The sequence below is a fragment of the Betta splendens genome, chromosome 11 (genome assembly GCF_900634795.4).
Source record: "Betta splendens chromosome 11, fBetSpl5.4, whole genome shotgun sequence".
NCBI lineage: Eukaryota > Metazoa > Chordata > Actinopteri > Anabantiformes > Osphronemidae > Betta > Betta splendens.
The window spans coordinates 13,176,537-13,198,380 of record NC_040891.2 but is presented as its reverse complement, the minus strand read 5'-3'; the positions used below and the strand labels follow the sequence as shown (position 1 = coordinate 13,198,380).

General features: G+C 45.1%; 3 protein-coding genes across 7 annotated transcripts; 2 read left to right on the top strand and 1 right to left on the bottom strand.

Annotated features, from left to right (window-relative positions):
- Positions 1-561: 561 nt before the first annotated feature.
- Positions 562-1,746, top strand: lsm10 (LSM10, U7 small nuclear RNA associated). The gene is made up of 2 exons (XM_029168001.3): positions 562-720; positions 1,098-1,746. Exon 2 carries the CDS (start codon positions 1,128-1,130, stop codon positions 1,536-1,538), a length of 411 nt encoding a protein of 136 aa, XP_029023834.1. The 5' UTR covers positions 562-720; positions 1,098-1,127; the 3' UTR covers positions 1,539-1,746.
- Positions 1,747-3,095: 1,349 nt separating this feature from the next.
- On the top strand, positions 3,096-8,787 carry eva1bb (eva-1 homolog Bb (C. elegans)). 2 transcript variants are annotated; one of them, XM_029168000.3, is made up of 4 exons: positions 3,096-3,230; positions 3,295-3,504; positions 5,505-5,646; positions 6,311-8,787. In XM_029168000.3, exons 3-4 carry the CDS (start codon positions 5,580-5,582, stop codon positions 6,736-6,738), a joined length of 495 nt encoding a protein of 164 aa, XP_029023833.1. In that variant the 5' UTR covers positions 3,096-3,230; positions 3,295-3,504; positions 5,505-5,579; the 3' UTR covers positions 6,739-8,787. The 2 variants fall into 2 exon arrangements, with proteins under 2 accessions (XP_029023833.1, XP_055368668.1); XM_055512693.1 differs by lacking the exons at positions 3,096-3,230; positions 3,295-3,504 and adding an exon at positions 4,164-4,667.
- On the bottom strand, positions 8,605-21,165 carry thrap3b (thyroid hormone receptor associated protein 3b). Of its 4 annotated transcripts, none has more exons than XM_029167980.3 (11): positions 20,969-21,165; positions 15,877-16,036; positions 13,782-14,600; positions 12,412-13,023; positions 12,062-12,225; positions 11,818-11,929; positions 11,637-11,712; positions 10,814-10,995; positions 10,340-10,586; positions 10,029-10,178; positions 8,605-9,845 (listed from the first exon to the last, which is right to left on the bottom strand). In XM_029167980.3, exons 2-11 carry the CDS (start codon positions 16,002-16,004, stop codon positions 9,618-9,620), a joined length of 2,718 nt encoding a protein of 905 aa, XP_029023813.1. In that variant the 5' UTR covers positions 16,005-16,036; positions 20,969-21,165; the 3' UTR covers positions 8,605-9,617. The 4 variants fall into 4 exon arrangements, with proteins under 4 accessions (XP_029023813.1, XP_029023812.1, XP_055368663.1 ...); XM_029167979.3 differs by lacking the exon at positions 20,969-21,165 and adding an exon at positions 18,853-19,261; XM_055512688.1 differs by lacking the exon at positions 20,969-21,165 and adding an exon at positions 18,929-19,261.
- Between the last annotated feature and the right edge of the window lie 679 nt (positions 21,166-21,844).

Below are 21,844 nucleotides of genomic sequence, written 5' to 3'. Positions count from 1 at the left end.
ATCCACTTGTAGAAGTTGTTACATTATATCAAGTGATCAGTTTTATGACTGAACTAACGGTTAGTGATGAAGCACGTGAGATCCCTCCTTCCGCCCTCTCTGGACCTGTAGCAGTTTACTTCCTGGACTAACCACTCAACTGATGACACTGTCGTCACTGCGCGTCACTCACACGTCTGGAAAACAAGGACACACTGCTCGCAGGCGTCAGCTCAGCATTCAACACCGTCCTTCCCCAGCAGCTCATTGTCAAACTGGACCATCTGAGGGTGACACCCCCCCACTCACAGAGCCCACCCATCCTGCCCATCGCTTCTTCAGCCTCCTCCCTGACGGCAGGAGGCTGAAGAAGTGAGCCCATAATCTAAAAAAGACACTTAGTCATTGTCTTTATGTCTATTTGTAGATTTTTCGTGTTGAAGTGCCTTTTATATTGTTTATATATTGTTTTCCTGCACTGTACTGACAAGTCTTTGACTCTGTGCAGCTGCATTGCTCGTGTCCGCTCTGCAGGGGGCGCTGTTGTCCCGTGTCGTATACGTTGGTGACGTAACGTAAAACGTCACCACGCAGCTGTTTCTTCTTCGATTACGTTCTTCATGCGGGAAAAACCAAACTGTTGACATGTGGGGGGCGACTTATTCTTCAGCCTGCAGGGAGTTGGTTTTACTTTACGCATAAAACAGGGACGCGGCCGGTGCAGGTGCACGTTACGGACGTGTGAGTAGCCGAGCAGGACGCGCCGTGTAGAGGCCGAGTCGCACTTCATCACGCTGCTAATGCTAACAGCTGCTAACAGCTAAGACCAGTGTTGTCCAATATTATTTACATCCGCTTTCACGAAGCCTCTTAACAACAAATGCTCCATATTGTTTTTAACAGGCGCTTGATTTAATAATTAAACCAAACTGTAGATTTTATTTAACTTGGAGTGTAATATTTTAGGCAGTTTTACCAACGGCGTATTTACATGTTTATGTAGGTGGGGTTCATTACAAATAGGCTGTGTTGTTTGCTACTAGAACCTAATTATTCTAACTTTAGAGAGTGATGTGATTGGTTTCCTTTATGTGGACGCTGCTTGTTCTCTGTTGTAGTTATTGTCTGGGTACCTGTTCATCAAATCCATGGAGTCAGAGGCAGCTGAGTCGTTGCCCTCAGGTTCGAGGCCAGTGGAAGTCTTCAACTCCATTCAGGAGCGTACGATCGCGGAGAACAGCATGGTGGTGCTGCTGCAGAGTCTGCAGGGGGAGGTCACCACGGTGGACCTGAGGAACGAGAGCACGGCGCGAGGACGCGTGCTCAGCGTGGACGCGTACATGAACATACGCCTGGAGGACGTGCTGTACCGCGACTGGCGGGGCCGCCTCAGTCAGCTACAGGACCTGTTCATCACCGGCAGGAACGTGCGCTATGTTCACATCCCTGACCACGTGGACATAATGGGCTCCATGCAGAGCCAGCTGGCCAAGATTCACAGAGTCCGCAACTTCGCCAGTCAAGGAGGAGGCCGGAAAGAGTTTGCCAAGAAAACATGATTCTTTTTTTCATTTGAAATATAAAACTATTCATGAAAAATGTTTTTTTTCTAAACTTAAACCTTCATCTTTCTTTTTGTCTATAATTTAATGTCAGCTTCACAGTTGTACGGTCAGAATTACAACTGATGAAGCTAAAAATCCACTGACTTGTTTCCGTCATTGTTGTGGCATTTTCCTAAAATTAAATGGAACATATTACAATTAACTGTGGGTGTGAGCCACAGTGTCAGTGTGTCTACTCTTAAATAATCCTGACAACGACCACAAAGCCCATCTGTCCGTCTGTCTGTCTATCTGCGTGACCAGCCCAAAGTTAATAACTGCCCATATGCAGGAAAACATTAGTCACAATCGGTGCCAGGAAAAACAAGCAGGCATTTTTCCACAGCGTCCGCCTCACAAACATCTCGGCTGCATGCAGCACCGGGCTGCGATGGGTGGTGGGACCTCCTGCTGAGCAGGATGGGACCGTCCCCCCGTGGAAAGCGAGTGAAAGGAAGAGAGTGTTTCGCTTAGGAACTGCTGTCCCACTGTTTCCTCATGCACAAATACGATTGGGAATTTGAGGAATTTGTGAAGGGGTATGTTATGTTATTCCTGCAGTGTCAGGAAGAGGCCTGATACAACACAGGCCGGGGGCAGCTGCTGGATAGATGGGCGTGGATTCACCAGCTGTATCATTTAAAGTGAATGAAACACTAAATCAAGAGCAATGTGCACGCAGGAATGTCCCCTGGCGGGAGGAGCATTGTTTTTGCTGTGGCCTCCATGTGTTTTTAGGGACATACTTGTCTCCTGGCTGCTCTAAAAACCGACCTTGAGAGCACTTGAATGACAACAGCCCACATAATGACAGCTCAGTGCTTTGCTAAAAACACCAACAAGTGCCACATCAACACTCACTAAACTCAGAATAGCACTTAACGGAGGCTCAAACCGCATAAACAATTCTTTAACAATACGTAAGCGGGCTGGTTTGGTCTGTCAGACTGGCACCACATGCTCTGCGATGGTGCAGTGCAGCTGAGTGCATTCACTCGATTACTGCACGCACAGAGAAATGGAAAATATGTGAAGCATTAGCAGTTAGAGCGATGCACCATTACAACAAATACAGAGGTCACGACCCGATGGCACCTCGGAATTCCAGCGATAAGCCACAAGAAGGTTATGGATGAGACAAAGACAAAAAGCCCAGAGGCAGAGGAGAGGCTGCGTTCGTGATCCAAACCACAGCAGCTCAGCGGTGATGTCTGCTCATTTGGACACGTCAGACACACTGAGTGCGACCACTGAGCCCACGCAGCCGCAGGGTTTGAGCTGAGACCTTCCGTTCTTTGAGGCATGTTCTCCTTGTGTTTCCTCTGTGGCCGAGTAAAGTCTACTTACTAAAACTGAAGCGCTGCACGTTCCAGCACCTGCTGCTCCGCTCCACTGTTTGCTCTATAAACTCAGTCAGCCAGATTAAAACATAGAGCTCAATTAATCCAGCCGGCTCTGCAGCACCGCAGCCCCGTGGCCGTGCCAGCCGACGAGCTATTTCCTGTCCCCACCCTCCCGGCTTAATAGTGAACAGATCTCACTGTGGTGCGCTGAGCAGTGGAGAGATCACCTCCCTCTGGTCAGTAGCGAGGCTCAGAGCTGCTCAGGGAAGGAGGCGATTTCTATCAGAGCAGGATGTTCAGCATTGTGAGTTTGGCTTTTTTATTTTGATTCAGATTCCAGTGGCGCAGTTCAACTTTTTATCTCTCAGGAAAAGGCAACACCTCCTGTCCAGCAGGAGTCCGGACCGTTTGTGTCGGGTCCTCCTCCCACTGGAGGATGAGAGGGAGTGAATCATCTAGAAGAGCTTCAGCCTGAAGTCCGGCAGGGGAATTAGCTCCACTGTCACAAACACAGACTCCAAACTGGACTCCTCTCCATCAAACATTTGGATCTAAAGCAGCTGTCGTCCAGGACCAAGGTGAGTGATGTGGACGTCCACACCTAATCTTTAAAACTACACTAACATTTCTTATGCAGAAGGTTTTTTACATACAGGCTGTACAAACATTTTAACAAGGGTCTAAAACAGACTGCAGCTACACTGCTGTCAGGCAATAAACAAGGCAACAACTGGTTTATTAGTAGAGCTTGCAGCGGTTCCTTACAACACTGCAGACCATAAAAGCCTTTATAGTTTCTAGCAGCTAAATCGTGTCCCCTTAAATCGATCACATCTGTTTTGTCCATTTCTATTGTACCTCAGCAAAGACAAGTCTCTCAGAACAACCTCTCTGGACCTTTGGTGGAATCAGGCTAAGTCTGATACTTGGGGGTCTCTGGTTTCATCTTTTGACTTAAATGGGATTGTGTAAGCAGGAAGTGTGGGAGGGTTGAACGGGAGAGAGCTTTATGGGGTCAAATAAACAGCTTCAGCCGCCAGCTTTGCATGTATGTTCTTAAGATGTCTGGAAAAGTAAGGCGTTAAATGCGACTGCCTCCGACTGCGGCTGCTTAAAGCGGACATTTGTCTCCCTCTGCTCTTTGTGTAGTGTGTCCACTGTTTGCCACTGAATGCACCACATGCACGTATGTGTAAATCTAAGTCTTGAATTTATTCTTTGAATTATTCAAATTACAAACAAATCTACAGGCTTCATCGGATGATTGGATTAATGCTGCAATCAACAGTGCGATAAGTGGCCGTGTAGAATTGGACCTACAATTAAAAACAAACCCGTGGCTTTAGAAAATTGGCCCCTTATGCTGAAGGGACGTTAAATGCTAGCTGAGGTCCAATGGTTCCCATGAGCCAGCGGCCCCTGACAATGAGCAGCGTAATAGCCTGTACGAGGGTCAGGCTCTGCCAAGAGTGGGCCGGATAAAGATCAGGGCGCGGGACGAGCCAGGAGCCGGTGGCAGCGAGCGGAGCTGGGCAGGATTGGATCCTCCGGGGAGAGAAAGGCAAACACTGGGCTCCCACGCACATTGTTGCTGTAAGAACAGGGAAAGGGGGGCGGGAAACATCGGCCGTGAAGTTTACATCAGGATTTACTACGAGCGTGGGACCGTCACGGCTGGGTTTCGTCCCACAGCACCAGCGCTGCAGCTTTAAAGCCTCAGCAGCCTTTTTCAGCTCTATTGGTAATCGATTCATTTCTCAGCAACGATGTATCATTTAATGAGTTTTATAATTACTGAAATGACTAAATGTGTGTTTTAAGACTGAAACTTAAAATGTTTTAACAGTAACAAATTTCAGCTTTGTTTTCCCCACGTCACAACTAGTTTTAATTGTTTACAGATGTGAACAGTTGCTGTTTGTGTATTTTTATAAATAGAAGTATATTTAATTAGATCACGAACGAAAACACTCAGATCAACAGATGTTTCCGTGTTTACCTTCAGGGATTAATGAGTTTATTTTCCCGTCTTAAAACTCAACAGGACATTTTGACCATATCTCGTTAAAGGACCAGGGCTGAGATCATCAGTCCAAATACTTTAAGATGTAAACAAAAGTTAAAACTTAATTATAAACAGAAGAGATAAAGATGAGAAATGTGGAAAATAAAAAAGATTAACACTCTTATTAACAAAACCTGCCTTATTATAAGATTAGATCTTAGATAAAGCTTTACATTGTCTTTGGGGATGAACTAGTCCTTAAACTCACAAGCTTTAGAGCCAAGTCACTGCATGAAGCATCTCCTGTGACGACATCTGTGGCTAAAAAGAGCCACATTTCCTCGACTCCGGAAAGCAGCTCCTCAGGCGCCGACGTCATCAACCTAAACGTCCTCGTGCGACTCGGAGGATCTCACGTTGGCCTCGTTTCCAAACTCCAAAGCAGCAGTGACATTCGTTTACATCGCGACCAGAACCAGGGTTCATGAAGCACGTTCAGATGAACTCAGGCTGTGTCTCAATAGAGCAGCTGAGTCTCAGACGCGTTGACCAAACGTCTGCTTGTGGTTTCAGGGTCTGTGCTGAGCAGATGGTCCAGGAGTCTGCGAGGTCCTGGAGATGAGTGAGATCTGAGCCACAGCCGCCAGGATGGAGCCCGTCAGGAGAGACATGGAGCTGCTCAGCAACAGCATGGCCACGTACGCACACATCAAAGGTACCAGCTCCGTGTAAAGTTACACCCAGCAGCTGATTAGCTTAGCATAAACAGCGGCTCCACTGATGAAACACAGGCCGACACAGATCCCGGCTCGCCGTGTTTCCCGTTATCTGCTCTTAGTGCTGAGCCGCTCAGCTTCCACCTCACGTCGTCTTCAGGAGGACAGCTAAGGGTCAAGGCTTCATGTCATCAGGTCGGCAGTAAGGAATTTCCAGAGTTTAGTAATCGGAAGGTCAAAAGGTCAAGTGACCTTTTGAAGGGAATGATATTAGATGCATTTAAAACTTCATGGCTGTTTTAGACTGAAACCAGATTGGGAGCGGAATTATTTACTCTTCATCGTCCCGTGACCCCTCTGGTTCATCTGGAGACCCTTTGTTGGGGCCCGATCCTTAGGTTGAACACCTCTGGATCTAATTACGCAACTGCATTTACACAGACTCAATGATAAAACACAGTTTATACAACAATTATCTTTCCAGCTTTATATCAGTAACAGGATGTTTTGCTAGAAAACCACTTTTGCGTTGAGGTTTTAAAGGAAATACTTTTTTCTTGTGGTTTCCTTGTCCCTGGAAAACATTCCCTCATGACTTGACTGACTTTACCGACTAAATGAAGTAAAGTGCAGCCCTTGTAACCGACTGTGTCCCACCTGCAGCCAACCCCGAGAGCTTCGCGCTCTACTTCATGATGGGCGTCTGCTTCGGCCTGCTCATGGCGCTGTGCCTCCTGGTGGCCGGCGTCGCCTGCAGAACCCGCCGCCACAGCCGGCCGCCGCCCTCCCCCGAGAGGAGGCAGCTGAAGGAGTCCAGCGAGGAGGAGGAGGAGGAGGAGGAGGCCAGCATCGCAGAGGAAGATGGAGGCCGCGCGGAGGCCCCCCGGGTCACGGCGGGGCCCGCGGCCGATCGCAGCAGCCAGTCCAACGGGACCCTGAGCAGCGTCAACGTCTTCGCCTCGGCCGAGGAGCTGGAGAAGGCCAGGCGCCTGGAGGAGAGGGAGCGCATCGTCAGGGAGATCTGGAGGAACGGCCAGCCGGACATCCTGGCCACGGGCACCGGGACCATCGGACGGGTGCATTACCACTAACGGGCCCACGGACTCGGAGCGAGCAGAAGCCACGGTTCTGCAGGGAGGAGTCGGGTCTGAGCCTTTGAGCTGTAGTGAAGTCCTTCATCTGCAGCTTCATCTGGTGTGAATGAAACCTTCGCCCACATGTTAAAAGGAGAGAGACACGTAGAAGGTGCAGTTGATGTGTTGGGTTCATGACTATATTTGCACACTGGGATGTTAATTATGGAAACAAGTTGCAACAGGCCAAGTATGTGTGAAACATTACTCACTTATTAGTTTTCTCATTCGTCAACACTACGTTTGGCTATGGAACATCGCGGTCGGGGTTCTTCATTTCCTGACTCAAGTCCAAAGAAGTGACTGGGAAAATAAAGTGTTTATTAATCAGATCATCAACTGTGGTCAGATGCGGCCGGTGTCAGAGGCCGTTGTCGGGCTGGGTTCTCTTGGCAGAGGACGCAGGTTCCCACAGAACCCTCGGCTTTTCCCAGTCTTCACAACTCTGACCCAGTCGCTTCCTGTGCTTCCCCTCCCAGCGTTCCCAGTGAAATCAGATTACCCTCCACGTCGTGCTCCTGAAGCTCGCAGGGCGAGTCATTAGCCTGCAGCCACTGTGGAGGTCACAGCGCATGGAAAGCAGCTGCTGGCTGTCCAACGCGGGGGCTGATGGTGAGGCCTCTTGGGAGCATGTTGTGCGTGAGCTTCATTGGGAGTGGCAGCGTTTCAGGCGGCTCCTCTCTCCTCCAGATACAAACAGCAGCAGCTCGCAGAGTTCAAAGAAACGCAGCTGATGATGAAGGTTTCATTTCAACCCAAGCAGCCAAAGCAGCTCGAACTCTTTTACCCCAGGATCTGTCATTAATGAACACTGCCGACTGAGGACCTTAAACATAATCAGAACATTTACCCTCAGATGCATTCAGTTGGTTTTACGCTTGTGACCTATGTTTGCTTTAGATTCTGACCCACAGTAGGTTTGTTCTTCCATCCTACCTGTGAAGCACCTCCTTTCCAGGCGTCATTCAGGCGTCTGGAGCGCGTCGAACTCCCTGTCTGCTCCACGCTTCAGAGGCAGAGGAGGCTCAGGCCATGTGTCTATGGCAGATCTGCTTTCTGAGAGGTGCGTCTACATTTCTGAAGCCTGATGTTTCATGTGCACAGGAACATTAGTCCAACTCTCCCAGTGGTGGTTCATCACATGCTGCAGCAGCATCAGCGTCAGGTGAAGCTTAAGGCCTGAGGAGGCTTCGTCTCCTCATTGGGTCATAAGTATCCAGCCTCATACAGCACCTCATTGGTTCATAGGTATCCAGCCCTCCCCCCCTTCAGGTCCAACCGCAGATGCTGGTAAAGACCTTCTGTCTGTTCGCAGCTATGAAAGAGGCATTTAGCTCCGCAGCACCGCGCTCAACCAGGGCAGAGCTTCCTGAAGTGGATCCGGGCGACGTCCCAGCAGACAGTCTGTTTTTTGTTAGTTTGGTTTCCCCTCCGCCTCTGAAAAGGCCGATTATGCTTCACGTCAGTGCTGTGACCAGCGTCATCGAGGTGTCATTCCACTGAATAAGACACCCATGACCCGACACTGTCTGTTTGTTAGGGTTTCACCATTGTCTGCCTGAGGACGTGGGTGCGGTCCCCAGAGAAGCTCCATATTATGTTATTCTCTTTGCTTTGTCACAGACCATGAGAACTGAATTAGCCGTCTTCCTCCCGATTCATTACATTTACACCCTCCTCTGCCTCAGCAGGGTCAATCCAGGCCTCAAGCTGAGCTCAAAAATGGTTTACAATTAATACTAGCATTTAATACTTATGTTTCCACCCAAGTCCACCCCTTGTTCTATCCAGATGTTCCTTTCCTTCACACAAAAACAGACACTATTGCCCTGAATCAAAGAAAGATTTATTGAAAATTAAAAGACATGTAAAAAAAGTTTTCAGCTTGGGATTAAACATAAACCAGGTCCTACAGTTTTGTGGCGTACATGCAGTATGTAGAGTGAAAAGTGGGACAAAGCAGTTTAGAGAGACTCTAGTTGTGCCAACTCTTAAAAATATACATGTTCGTCTTTTACATTTTTCTCCAATTGTTGTGTTTGAGGATGTTTTATAAAACTGCAGGTGGTATTTTGTTGTTCAGGTTCAATTCGCCTCTTCTTCCTAACTTAATTTTAATTCTACCATCTTTTTTAATGACGTGTAATTTATCATTATCTAAAGTTAGCTACACTAATAAGACAGAGGCAGAAAAGAGGTTGCTTGCTCTTTTTTTGCTTCGACCTAAAACAACTCAGGGGATTTTTGTGCCAAATGTCAACGTACATTTGCTATAAATGAAAATACCAACAATAAATGAGAATATACTGTAGCACACACACAAATGTCTTCACTTGCTAAAGAGAAACACCAGTGGCACAGCGCTGGATGAAAACGCTCAGATAAAAGCCGTCCGGCTTCAACAACGATCACTGATCACGTCTGAGCCTCGTGCACACGTCAGATTGGTCCCAGCGAGGTACGAAGAACTTCATGCACTAACAGATTTATCACAGCCCCACAAGAAAAAAACATGAACGTGTTCCTACACTCACAAGTACAGAAATGCAGCTTTCAGGCCTTCAAACTTCAATTACAATGTTATTTTCTAAGGCACAAATTATTTTGTCATGTTTTTAGAGAAAATTTATTTTGAAAAGTTGATGCCTCAGTAATTTTACCTTTAAAAAGATGCAATTAACTAAACAGACGCACAAAAAGAACAGTTTATGCTCATCTCAAACAGCGAGAGGTGCTCTTCACTGAGCTCGTTCAACACGTTTTAACCATTAAATGAAGTAGTGACGAGAGGGAATAACCCTTCACCTTCACTCTAACCATTCTGACAGAGCAGCAGGTTACTGCTTTGACACCGCAGCGTCTCCGGCGCCCTTGGTGTCCTTATGGTCTACTTCGATGGTGTCGTCCCCCAGCTCCCCCTCCTCTCCGCCCTGGTACATATCGTGGGTCCACTTTGGGCTGTTGCCCCCTTTGCGGTAAATGAAGCGGCCCCGGCGAGTTGGGAAGGACCCTCGCCCTCTACCACGGTTGTCGATCCAGGTTTTCTCTCCGTCACGGTCGTCGTGCTAAATAATAAACAATAAAAAAAAAGTTTATATATAAAATCTAGACTGTTGCTGTGCTAGGGACTGAATGAAGTCTGCTTTGATTTGTGAATACTTAAGAAAACAACATAACCAGACAAGTATTACACACACAAGAAACAACATGTAGACCCTGTATATTAATTAGCAGGTGCAGCAACCCACCAGATAATACTTCCTGCTCTTGGGAGTGTACTCGGGGTCCCACTCCTCATCGGGAGGACGCACTGGAGGATTCATATTGACAGGATTTCCATTGCTGTTGTTGCCTGGATAATTCCCCCTGTTCCATCCCCGGCCTCTGACTCTGGGGAACTGAAATCAACAAACAACAGGTAGGGGTTTGTCAGACAAACGTTTTCCCAGTAATAGTAGTAGAAAAGAGAATAATTTAAAAACCTAGACTGAGTCAAAGTTACGCATCAACCCAACGACAAGCTCATGTTCCATCTGAATGAAGCCTGATAGGAACTTACAAATCCACGGCCTCTGCCTCGCTCCATGTTGTGGCCCTCATAATCCCGAGGGCCTCCAGGGCCTCTGTCTCCAGGGCCGCCATAGTCGCGTGGAGGGTAACGCGGGTGACTGTAGCCCTCCTCTGGGTGTTCCATCCCCTCTCCCACGTACTCTTTACCTCTGAAATGTGGGGGGCAGGGGGACGGAGAGGGAGAGGAGGAAGAGGAGGAGGAGGAAGGAGAGCGATCCCGCTTCTTCTTAGCTTTCCTGTCAGAGCGAGAGGAAGTGCAAGAATATCAAACCACAGTCACAAGGAGATACTAGCAGCACATTTTATATATATATTCTAGTAAAAAGCACAGTGGAGGAAAGAGACAGAGTGGTAATGTTTGTGTTAATGCTCTGCATCACAAACCCAATAATGACAGCAAAGCCTGCAGCAGACATTCTATGACCTTTTGCAGAGCTGAGGCCTAAATAGAGCCTGAACCTACTTGGATTTCTTGTGGTGTTTTCCAGATTTTTCAGAGGACTTCTCTCTGCTCGGTCCTCGGGAGCCACCTGGGCTCCTGGCCCCTTCTCGCCGGTAGTCACGCTCCTTCCCAGCAAACCTCTTACGTCTTTCAATATCCAGGCGAAGGTCCATCACATCTCCTTTGAACTTTTTGCTAGGATCCTGCGGAGAGAGGAGATTTTTAACCATTGAATAAAAACAGACTCGCATGTTTGAAATGTTTGAATGCATGTTACTTCATAAAGATGAGAAACAAACCAGAACATACACAACTCATATCCTATTGGTGTGCTCCCCCTGGTGGCTCAATGATAATGCTGACATTACGGGATCATGGCATTAGTACCAAAACCGTCAAACTCTATGTGTAGCAAATACAGAATAAAACTATCTATTGTTTCCTAAACCTTTTCTGAACTCAACATAAAAGTATTTGTGGACACCAGCAGCATGCATGTAGCTTATGGAAACAAACTGAATTTCACAGCGGTTTTGTGGCTTGATGTTTTTCTTTTCAGAAAAAATACTTACAAGGTAAAGGCACAGATAAGCGTCCCTTGAGAGGCTCGGACTCGGATCTTAATTCACCTCCTTTTAGCCTTTGCTTGGGCTTGTTTAAACCCAATCAATAACCATATCTCATAGGCTGGGGGACTTGCTTGGCACTTATAAAACACATTTGGGCTCTTTTGATTTAGAAATATGCATCCTTTGAAAGAAAAGCACAAAGCTGAACACTGCTGCTTTGGATCGTCTCAAATTTGCTTGTTCCAAATACGCCAAATTTCAAAAGGGCAGGTCACCTTGTAGCTTGTCTCCTCCATATCCTCAAACAGGTGAGAGTGCCTCTTAAAGGCACTGGGGGAAACATCGATTCTCCTAAGACAAGAAGACAAAGAGGTCCAGTAAGTAAGCAATGAAGGCAAAAACACTGCAATGAAAATGAGGCGCTACTTATGAAGCTTCAAATAACTTGCCAGCTACCTGTGGATTTCTGGGCTCTTCCTTGGCTTCATCATTTCTACCTCTGCAGCTTTTCTTTGGTACATGGCAAACCGCTCACTTAAAGTCATGTCTGAGGATTGGAAATGTAGAGCTGCACACAAAGAAAAACAGCCGTTACTTCACACACAGTAGCACATTTAATCATGCACGATGGATTAAAGTGGATTAGGTCCAAGCTCCTGTTGTCTCGCTGTGTTAAACAGCAGCACAGATCATAGTATACCTTTGATGTAGTGCACAATTGAGACTACGTGCTGAGCAAACAGCTCAGATGGGCTGCGACGGAGCTGTGCAGACTGAATATGCTGGAAAATAGAACGAAACTCTGGGTCCTTCTTCGAGGGGTTCGCCAGCTCTCTGGGCATGTAGCGATCTTTAGAAGAGGAGCTGAAGCAGAAGAATGGGTACGAAAGGTTGATTAAAAGTAGCATGAAACCAAAGAAGTCACACATACTCAACAGGAAGACAATCACATGATCTTTTTTAAATGTGTCATTTAGTTTTAATAAATGTGGCTCTTCAATAACTTCAGGGTTGTTATAATAGACATTATTTGATCATCACTACACATACCTGGGCATTTCATCCAAGGAACCAATTTTGAGTTCAAAGTCTTCCCTTGAAGCTGACAGTCGTGGTACAGATGACTCTTCATGTGCAGGGAAAGCTCCAGGAAACAGAGGACGGTCCTTCTCTCTAGTCGTGGCAGGGGATGGACTACGCCTCAACTTTTCCTTTTCTTTCTTCTCCTTCTTCTTGGACTTCTCCTCTTTCTTTGTGTGCTTTCGGCTTCGGTATACTTCCTCCTCTGGGTGATCTAAGGACTCAACCTCTTCAGCATCTCTATGGCTTTTCTCTTTGATGGATGGGTAGGAAGTAGAGTACGTGGGCTCATCTCCCCATTTTCCGAAAATGTCTCGAGCTGTGAGGGATGATTTAATCTCACCGTCTTCGTCCACGTCGCTCTGTTTCAGCCTGTGAGACTTCAGGAACTCTTCTTCTCCAGCATCAAAAAAAGGAAGCGTCTTGTCCTCTTTGGAGTCACCAAAAGCAGAGGATGCGATGGTGAAAAGGTCGCCGGACTTCATTCCTTTTTCCAGATCTCTGTCTGTGGCACTCTGCTCCTTTTCTCGACCGTTCTCCTTTTCAGCTGCCTGCTTTTTGCTTTTATTCTCCGCCAGGAACCTAAAACAAAGAACCAAACTGATCATTAGTGTCTGCAACGTCAGAGACAAGTAGTTCAAATGAAATGACTTGAATGATGATGAAGAATGCAAGAGGACAACACATTCTCACAAGCTCAGAGTGAATGCTATACACACCAGGGATGGGCTTGGGAACAATGCCTTTAATGGATCCAACCTTCTGTCCGCTCTTTTCTTACCCAAATTTAAACTTACTTTAAATACAACAACTTCAACCCACCAAAGATGTTAATGTTATGCAAATAAAGCTATCATCAAATGTGCTTGTTTAACTATTGGTAATATTAGCTCTTTACCAGAGGATACATCAGCCTCGATTATATGAATATTACTGTTGTTCCAAAGGGATTCTTCTCATCTCAATACAACGGCTAAACCCAACAGACTCTACTTATTGCTCCATTATACTGCCTGCTCCTGTGATAGATAAACCAATACCCATCCCTTGTGCTAAGAGTATAGACCGTGACTCACATAGTAATGATTATACTCACGTAACCACCATCGTCCTAAGTAAGTGGGATTTCTTATAATTTCCTCTCATTTCATTTTCACTGCACTTAAACTCAGGAGTTTATGTTTCATTCCTTTTTAACCTGTATTCTTCCATGGGTCTTTGAAAAAAGCTAAACATATTTGAAAGAAAAATAACGTTCATATAATTTGTTAGGAAAAGTAAAAAAAAAAAAAAAAAAAAACAATGTCACTGTATTTAACATAATCAAGTAATAGACATACTTCTTGAAGGCAGTGGAAATCACGGTTTTATCTTCGGCATCTTCCTTTGTGAAGAACCCAAAGCCACCGAATGAGGCAGTCTGTCCCGACATGGTGGGGCTCTTGGCCGGAGGGGACCCGGTGCCGATGGTTTTCCACAGAGGACCGCCACTCCCAGGGCCTTTGCTCTCAGAGGCAGAGGAACCATCATCCTTCTTGGGGCTGTTTGCTTTAGGGCTGGCGTCAGAGTCGAGCCATTTACCTCCAGAGACCTTGTCGATGCCACCGCCACCTCCTGACTGTCCTGGTTTGTCACTGTGAGTTTCTGCGGGCCTTTCCTTCGCATCCTTAGCGCCAGGCCTGCTCTTGCTGCTGCGATGACGCGGGGATGAGGACCGAGAAGAGAAGCTTGAGTGCCTGGAGCGCCGAGAGGGTCCTGAAGACGAGCGTTCAGAGCAGCGGGAGCGGCTGCGACTCACTGAGCGCTTCTTGGGTGTGCGAGAGCGTGAGCGCCCCCTCCTGGGGCTGTGAGAGTGGTGTTCCTGGTCATGGTGCCGTTCTTTCCAGCCTCCACCGCCGCCACCTCCACCACCACCACCGCCGCCGCCGCCGCCGCCGCCGCCACCTTGCCAGTTGGACTTGTAGCCATAGCCGCCACCACCTCCTCTGTTCTGGTAATGACCTCGCTGGTAGTAGCCTCGGTTTCTTCCTCGGTAATGGTACGGCCTCCTGTAGCCTCGGTTGTAACCCCTGAACCCTCCTCTGTTGTTTTGGTAGTCCCTGCTGGGGTAGCTTCTGTAGGGCGGAGTGTGTGAACGAGAGCGGGAACGAGACCTAGAACTGGGAGAAAGAAACAACACGTTTAGGAGTTGCAGGAGCAAGTGAACAAGCTTGTGTATAAAAAGCTACAGTCAAACAGCCACAGCTTCACTTGAGAAGAAGTCAAAGGTACCAACCAGCAGCCAGTGGGCGGTCACAAAGATTATGGGATTACAAACATTTGGAGGCAAAGCCAGAGTTTTTGTCTTTGTCTTCTATAGAAAAGATGTTTAGTTGTGGCTCTGTGGGATGTTACACAGGAGTAATAATTCTGGTCTTTCACCAGCAGATGGAGCAAATGGCCCATAATGATTTTAGAAGTGAAGAGAATAGACCCTTACTACTTAAAGATCTGCTTTTATCACTTTGCCACTAAAATAACCACACAAACATCACATTGATATATATTGATAATGGATGCACTTTGAAACATTATTTTATAAACTAGTACACCTAATTGATTCTGCTAATTCTGAATATCAACTTATGCAAAGCCTGAGGAACAAAGCAATCAACTAATCCTTTTGAAACAACTCACCGAAACAGCCTAATTAAACAGCCGACAGTTGGGATGATAAAAGAATTATAGCAATAGAAAATATAAAGCAGAAGTTAAATCTAGAAAACTGAGGGCTTGAAAATAATATTACACTAATAAAACCTTAACCGAGAAACCTTTACAAATGAATCCGCTTGTGTCTCCACTTAGCCTTCTCACCTTTTCATCGGTCCAAAGAGTTATTAAAAACATAAAGATATAGAAAGTTCCCAGTCAGGATAGTCTCTGTCTCCTTATTTGCACCTTTGTGGCAGGCAAAGGGTGCATCCACAACACAATGTACTCTAGTCCACAGAGGGAGGAGGCAGCAAATGGGTGAGGTGGGGTGTATACAGCAAAGGCAAGCACTCACACTCAACTTTGTTTACTGCTTTGGCAAATCATTAACATGCTTGGTAGAGAACAACCAACATCCATGGCAACTCAGGGTGACAACAAAAAACCTGACATAAGATAGAGACACGTCCGATACAAATGATGACTGGACACACTAGAAACACTAAGCTGATGCAAATATGTTCAGGCTACTTCTCTTTACAGATACACCACTAATGCAAATGTATTGCAAACCTGGAGTGAGTCAAATAAAGCAAACAATAAAGAATCTATGCCCTGTTCAAACCCAAAGCCCATGACTTAGCATTAGAAAAGCCATGTTACATGTATATAACATACCCATCACACAAAAAGAAACTTGATGCACTTCAGTGTCAAATGCAGAAAAGTCTGTGAACTTACCTATAGCGGCGTTTTCTGGATCTTGAACGAGATTGGCTTCTAGAGCGAGACCGAGAGTAAGATCTAGATCTGGACCTGGACCTTGATCTAGAGCGAGACCGAGCTGGAGAATCTGGAGCCTTTGACATCTTTGCACTCGGACCAGTTAAATACTTCTTTCCTGAAACAAGAATAAAATCATTAATGTTAAAATTATTGTTTTGCTTTTAACTATGTGCTAAAAAGGGAGAATAATGCTAATTGTTGTGCTGAGCACCTGTGATTAAAAAGCAAACACTCCAAGTCTACTAGTCTACATCAAACATGTGAACCGCAACCACCAATCTAACCTGCACAGCTACATACTTCCAGACTTGGTGAAAACCACAGGACTAGACAGAATACATGACACCCTTTACAGCCAGCCATCAACCACTAAAGCACCAAATGACCTTGAACAGTCAGAGTAAGATAAATTCAAAGCAATGCAGCAAGAGCCAACAGGTTAGCAGTAAGCAGCTGGAACAGCATGTGTGCATGAGCCGGCAGCAACAAGAGACAAGAGGAGCAGAATGTTTAGGCTGTTGCTGACGTAAAGTGAACACACTTTAACCTAAATAGTTCAGCTGACAGAGTACGTCCTTTGACACAGAATCAGGCTTAAGAAATGAAATGAAATCCTGTTTGGTCTGAAACATTCCATGCTCCCAACACTGAAGGGCTTCATACCTCACGTTGATATAATTTACATTGTATAATCACTAAGTTCTTCGATCAAGCAGCAGGCATGGAGCAGGTAGCGTCGCTTCAGGAGAATGCCTGATAATGAGGTCAATCTCTGTATCTGTACTGTTAAATCAACGTCTGAAGCGTTTGCATTCTCTGTAAAGACCCAATCAAAAACACAATAGGGGGTTTCACTGAATGTTGTGAAATGTCAGTTTTCTTTTATGTTTAAAGGGACAACAGTTGCCATGAGTCAAACAATGGTAGTTCGTGCAAGACCTCCCCTGAGAATCCACAGTCTACAGCAGGACACTACCCCCCCCAGGGACAAAGGGCTCTTGATGATCTTCAGCTGACCTTCAAAACCTCAAAAAACAGAATTCATCTCAAAATACTTCTTTCTGTGCCTAAGGCCCATTTCAGTTAGAATCTAAACCACTTAAGTGTTAGCAACAGAGCTAAATAATTAAAGTGTATTCAATATTGTTGCTGTGGAAAGCAGGTAGAAAAAAACCAAGAAGCTTTGTGCATCATTTTAAGAACTGTTTTTGTAGCACCATCCCAGCTGCTGCTCTGTTCTGGAAAATGCCCTGCAGACTATATGAATGCCCTGAATAGTAATTACAGCAGAGAGGAGACTTTCAGCTCATTATCTACTGTATCATACCAAATCCCAACTCCCCATCTCACATTAAACCACAAATAGAAGTGAAAATTAACCTATTTCACCACGAAATCAGACCAATCTTTGACAGTGTGTAGACTAACACACAAAACAGTGAACAATCACATTTGGTAAAATGCAAATATCCCACTGTGGAATTATCCGTTTACTCCAACCTAGTTGCATACAGCCTACTGCATAATGGATGCTTTTGTGTAACTGATGGGGAACTAGTCTTGAAAAGTAGCTAGACTGGTTGGGTGGGATAATGGTCAGATGCATCCATATTGTAACTATTGGGGAAGTACTGAATCTGTTTGTGAAACTTGTAATCTGGAACCACATAACTGATATAAAATGGTCTACAGTTGCTCAAATCTAAAGTCAAGCACAACTACTTTCTCTGCTGTAGCTGGGAAGGTGGAGTACTTTACTATTCCCTCTGGAAATTGTGCATTGCTGTCACTTCCCATGAACCACAACAACACGCTAGTTTAGAAAAAAGCAAAAATAAGTAAACAAGACACAAAGTCCACCTAACACAGAGCTGTTTGAGCTGTTATGAGCGACCTGTAAGGTTTCTTCAATGTCCTCAGGGGGTGGGGGGTTATTTCTGTACTTGTATGAAGTTAAATTGTTATTCTAACCAACAAACTCAGAAAAAAATGTTCAGGTTACTGTTCTATTAGGCAAGGGAAAATTTCGTTTATGAAGCTTGAACTGGGAGAAGTGATCAAAACAACTGTCCAATCGAGTAATTAAACAACTAATTGTTGCAGCTCTGAAAAAGTGTTTTTAAGTTTTCTTACGCACGGCATTTCACTGAAAAGACAAGTTGATTAGTCATTCAGAAAATTACTTTCATGTTGATAAACAACTGATGAATTAAGGTCACTTTCCAAACCTAAATCTTCTTAATGTGGGATCAATCAACTTCGTCTAGAATTTTTTCCTATTACTAAATTGAAATCATACACTATATCTACATGACAGCCCTTTTTTAACTTAATACCGCCCAATATACATTTATTTGGCATAGATAGGCTCCTACGCCACAGTTGAATAAGCAGAAAGAAGTAAACATCTGGTTGGGGCCTAGATCACCGCAGTTCTACTGCAGTTTGCGCCATTCGGAGCGTTTAGTTCACCATGTTGATTGTATTTTTGTATTTATTTTTAACATCAGTTGTGAGGCAACTGATAGTAAAATATGTGCACCGAACATCATATTAGTACTCTTGTTCATTTAAACATTGAAACCAAAGGATAATCATTGTTCTTCTACCAAAACACGTGCACTTGGAAGAAAATAACTTTCATTTCGTTCACTGCCACCATTTAACGTGAAACGCAACGAGGTCATGGACGCCCTGCAGAGAACAACGTGACTCACACATTAACGGAAAATAACCTGGAATAAACGCAGGACAACCGTGTAGACGCATCATCTGGCCGCGTTTAACGTCCAGCTGCAGTAGTTAATAATAAAGTCTGATAAATTAACTACAGATAATAATTCGGCTCCTAAGCTAACATTAGCGACCCGCTAAGCGTTACCCGTTTTATTTGTCACTAGCTGGCAAATTTAACGATCAAAATGCAGTTACCTCTTTCTCCGTTGACACAGCAAAAGAAAAGCTTTATGCGAATACGTAAGACGGCGATTTGCAAAAGTAGAGCAACCTTTTCGGGCCAAGCTGCTCGACCGTCTTGTCCCTCCTTCCTGGTTTTACAGCGAGCGTGTAAGTTAGCGTTAAACCAGTCGTTAACGGATGTTAGCCACCTAGCTTCTTAGCTGCGAGCTAGTTGGTCGGTTAGCAACTAGGCAAACAAAACGACCGCACTGCCCCCTCAAAACGGGCCGCTTCTGTGTCATGCCCAGCTAAATATACTCGAAAATGCCTCTATGCATTTGCCAATTCAGCTAAATTCGCGTGTTGAGGATATCGGGATTAAATGGTTGCTAACTCTCGTCGGATCCAACGTGAGCTTACGAAATAGGCGTTCGCTTATTCCAGATATCGCGAGACTTTGTCGGTGTGTGACGGGCAGAAAGCTGAGCGGGTCAAATTCCCTCTGCAGGTCCGGAGTGTAGGAGAAGCAGGGGTCGTTTTCTGGGGTTGTGTTTCGATCCGTACCCACAAAAACATGCTGATTGGATTACATATTTATTTTTAAATTTACAACATAACAAGAATTCAAGGCATACTCAAAATCTACCAGAAATTACCTATAAGATCAAACGGATGAACTGATCACCAGAATCCAAAAGAACCAAACGGTGCAAATAGCACAGCCTAAATCATGTGCAGACAATAAAGGGTTAAAAATCCTAAACTGATCTGTTTCCCGTAAAGAGCCCACACTCATGCCATTAATGTGTAACTTCTAGTTGTTTACTTTGTTAGTACAGGGTACTGACATCTTAAATAATCCAGCTGTGGATGCATTAATCACATCCTATATAAATTGTCTCAGTATAGATTTATTGCCATTAATACAGAAATATGCACCAGTGTGAGAAAAACTAATCTAAACCAAAACTAAACTGAAATGAGCAGCTGCGGTTCCTGTACTTGATTTTCTTTATCGTCCTAAGATGAAGTTTTCTGAGACATCTTAAAAGGTTTATGTGCATTTTCTGGCATAATAGCGTGTGTATAAACATTATTCTATAAAACAAATATTCAAAAGTTACAATGTAGCTTTAAATATCTTACGGAAATGATAAAAGTAAACTGTTTCAGTTTGTGTAGCAGGATGTGAGTCTGCTCACAGATAACAAAAGTTTCACCATCAGTATTTACTATGCAAACATTAGTCACTGCTTGTGTAATGTTTGGTTGTTGGTCCATTCTGTAGTCAAAGATGTTACAGCTCCACCCAAATGCCATATTAACAGCTTCAACATGGCGTCTGTATGTTATTTCTCAAAACTGTGTGTGAATCGCACCTACAATGATGCTAAGGACTGAGACAAGGTGCAGCTCACAAATAATGCTAAACATCTGTGAAATAACGCGCCATCAAGTCAACAACCTGCACAAAAGAGCTTGTCTGAATTCTCACAGCTCAGTACAGCATGTGATGATCAAGTCACTCCTTGTTGACCTTTGACAAAGACACGCAGACCTTGTCTATACACTGTCATTTTCCTCTTGCAGCACAGGTGTTGGATGCTTGGCTTTGCCAAAGTTAAAATTAGCCCGGACAAATCTCTCCTCTGGCCACAATGTGGGAGCCCACATGGCTGCTGGTCCGTCAGCCACTGTTAGGAGCTGTTTATGGGCACGCTGGAGGTTTGGATTCCAGAGAACAGAACTGACCAGTGAGATCACGGGATTAAAGTGAAATAAAGTCACAGGGACTAAAGGGATGTGAGATGTTTACTCACTGCAACATGAGTCTAGTGGAGCATTTGTGTCAATGTTTAAAATAGAGCAAACAAACAATGAGCAAACAGAGAAAGATCAATAAAACCTTCAAAATGTCAAATGTCCTTTATTCAGTTAAAAGTAATTCTAGATGTTTTATCAACATTTTTCTTAAATACATAATTTTTTTATTTATTTACATCTAGTTATGGTGTGTTTCATTATTAAAGGATGCCACTGATGTCTGCCCTGCCCCTATTCTTTTGAATGTATCTCATATTATTATTAAAATGAATAATACCTGCAGCACAAAGCACATGGTTAATGTATTCAATAGAAAAGGACTCACCTTTCAGTAGAGCGAATGTGCGACTGCAGAAGAACTAGACGTCTTCTTCGTGTATAGAGGAAAGCAGCCGCCTGACGACCACTTGGTGAAATCACAGCAGAATTATAAATAATCCAGCCTTGGACTGTTTGATGAAAGTTGTTTGGGACAACGTGCAGGGTTGATGTGTTAGACGCCTGCAGGATCCTCTGGTGGGTGGAGGACTGCAACCGTTTAAAGGTTCAGCATCATTTATACATGCAAGTGACCTCATTTCATTTGTCATGTGATGGAGCAGTGATCTGAATCACCTACATGACATATGCTTTAGTTTGTGTCCTGTTGCCTTTGGCCCCAGTCCAGCGTCAGTTGGAGCAGCTAGAAGCCTGCGTCTATTCAGAGACACAACTACTTCTATCTTTGGCCCCACACTGACTGGGGAATAAATCAGCAACGGGACCTGGACCTGAAACACGGTACAGGCAAATACAAGCGCTCACGGTAAACCAGTAGAATACGTGTACATGTGTGTTAATATTGTCTAAAGTACTCAGAGAAGTACATAAAGCCTCATTATTTCCACTGTTGTGTGGTGAGTGAGCGTTCCAATTATAAAGGCGCCATCCAAACCAACGCAAACACACACAGACAAAATGTCCTCCATCGGTCTACAATCGCATCTCTGTGCCACACGGCAGCGCGGTCGCGGCACAAGAAGCTCCAGTGTATTTAGTGAGACATCCGATACGATGACGGGCCTGTGGCAGATGCCCCGCGACCGAGGCCAGGTACCGGGCAGCGAGGACCGGGCCCAACGCGGACACGGCGGTTTTAATATTTGATTGCTAGACTGTGTTCCAGCTCCAGCAGACGCCGTTGATGCCTCACACAGGCTGC

What these genes read in the sequence shown, in the direction of transcription:
- lsm10 (XM_029168001.3), top strand. Translation starts at nt 1,128, where the DNA reads ATGGAGTCAGAGGCAGCTGAGTCGTTGCCCTCAGGTTCGAGGCCAGTG.
- eva1bb (XM_029168000.3), top strand. Translation starts at nt 5,580, where the DNA reads ATGGAGCCCGTCAGGAGAGACATGGAGCTGCTCAGCAACAGCATGGCC. An exon ending in CACGTACGCACACATCAAAG is followed by an intron (nt 5,647 to 6,310) that starts GTACCAGCTCCG and finishes TCCCACCTGCAG; the next exon opens with CCAACCCCGAGAGCTTCGCG.
- thrap3b (XM_029167980.3), bottom strand. Translation starts at nt 16,004, where the DNA reads ATGTCAAAGGCTCCAGATTCTCCAGCTCGGTCTCGCTCTAGATCAAGG. An exon ending in TCCAGAAAACGCCGCTATAG is followed by an intron (nt 14,601 to 15,876) that starts GTAAGTTCACAG and finishes TCTTTCTCCCAG; the next exon opens with TTCTAGGTCTCGTTCCCGCT. An exon ending in ATTTCCACTGCCTTCAAGAA is followed by an intron (nt 13,024 to 13,781) that starts GTATGTCTATTA and finishes TCTTTGTTTTAG; the next exon opens with GTTCCTGGCGGAGAATAAAA.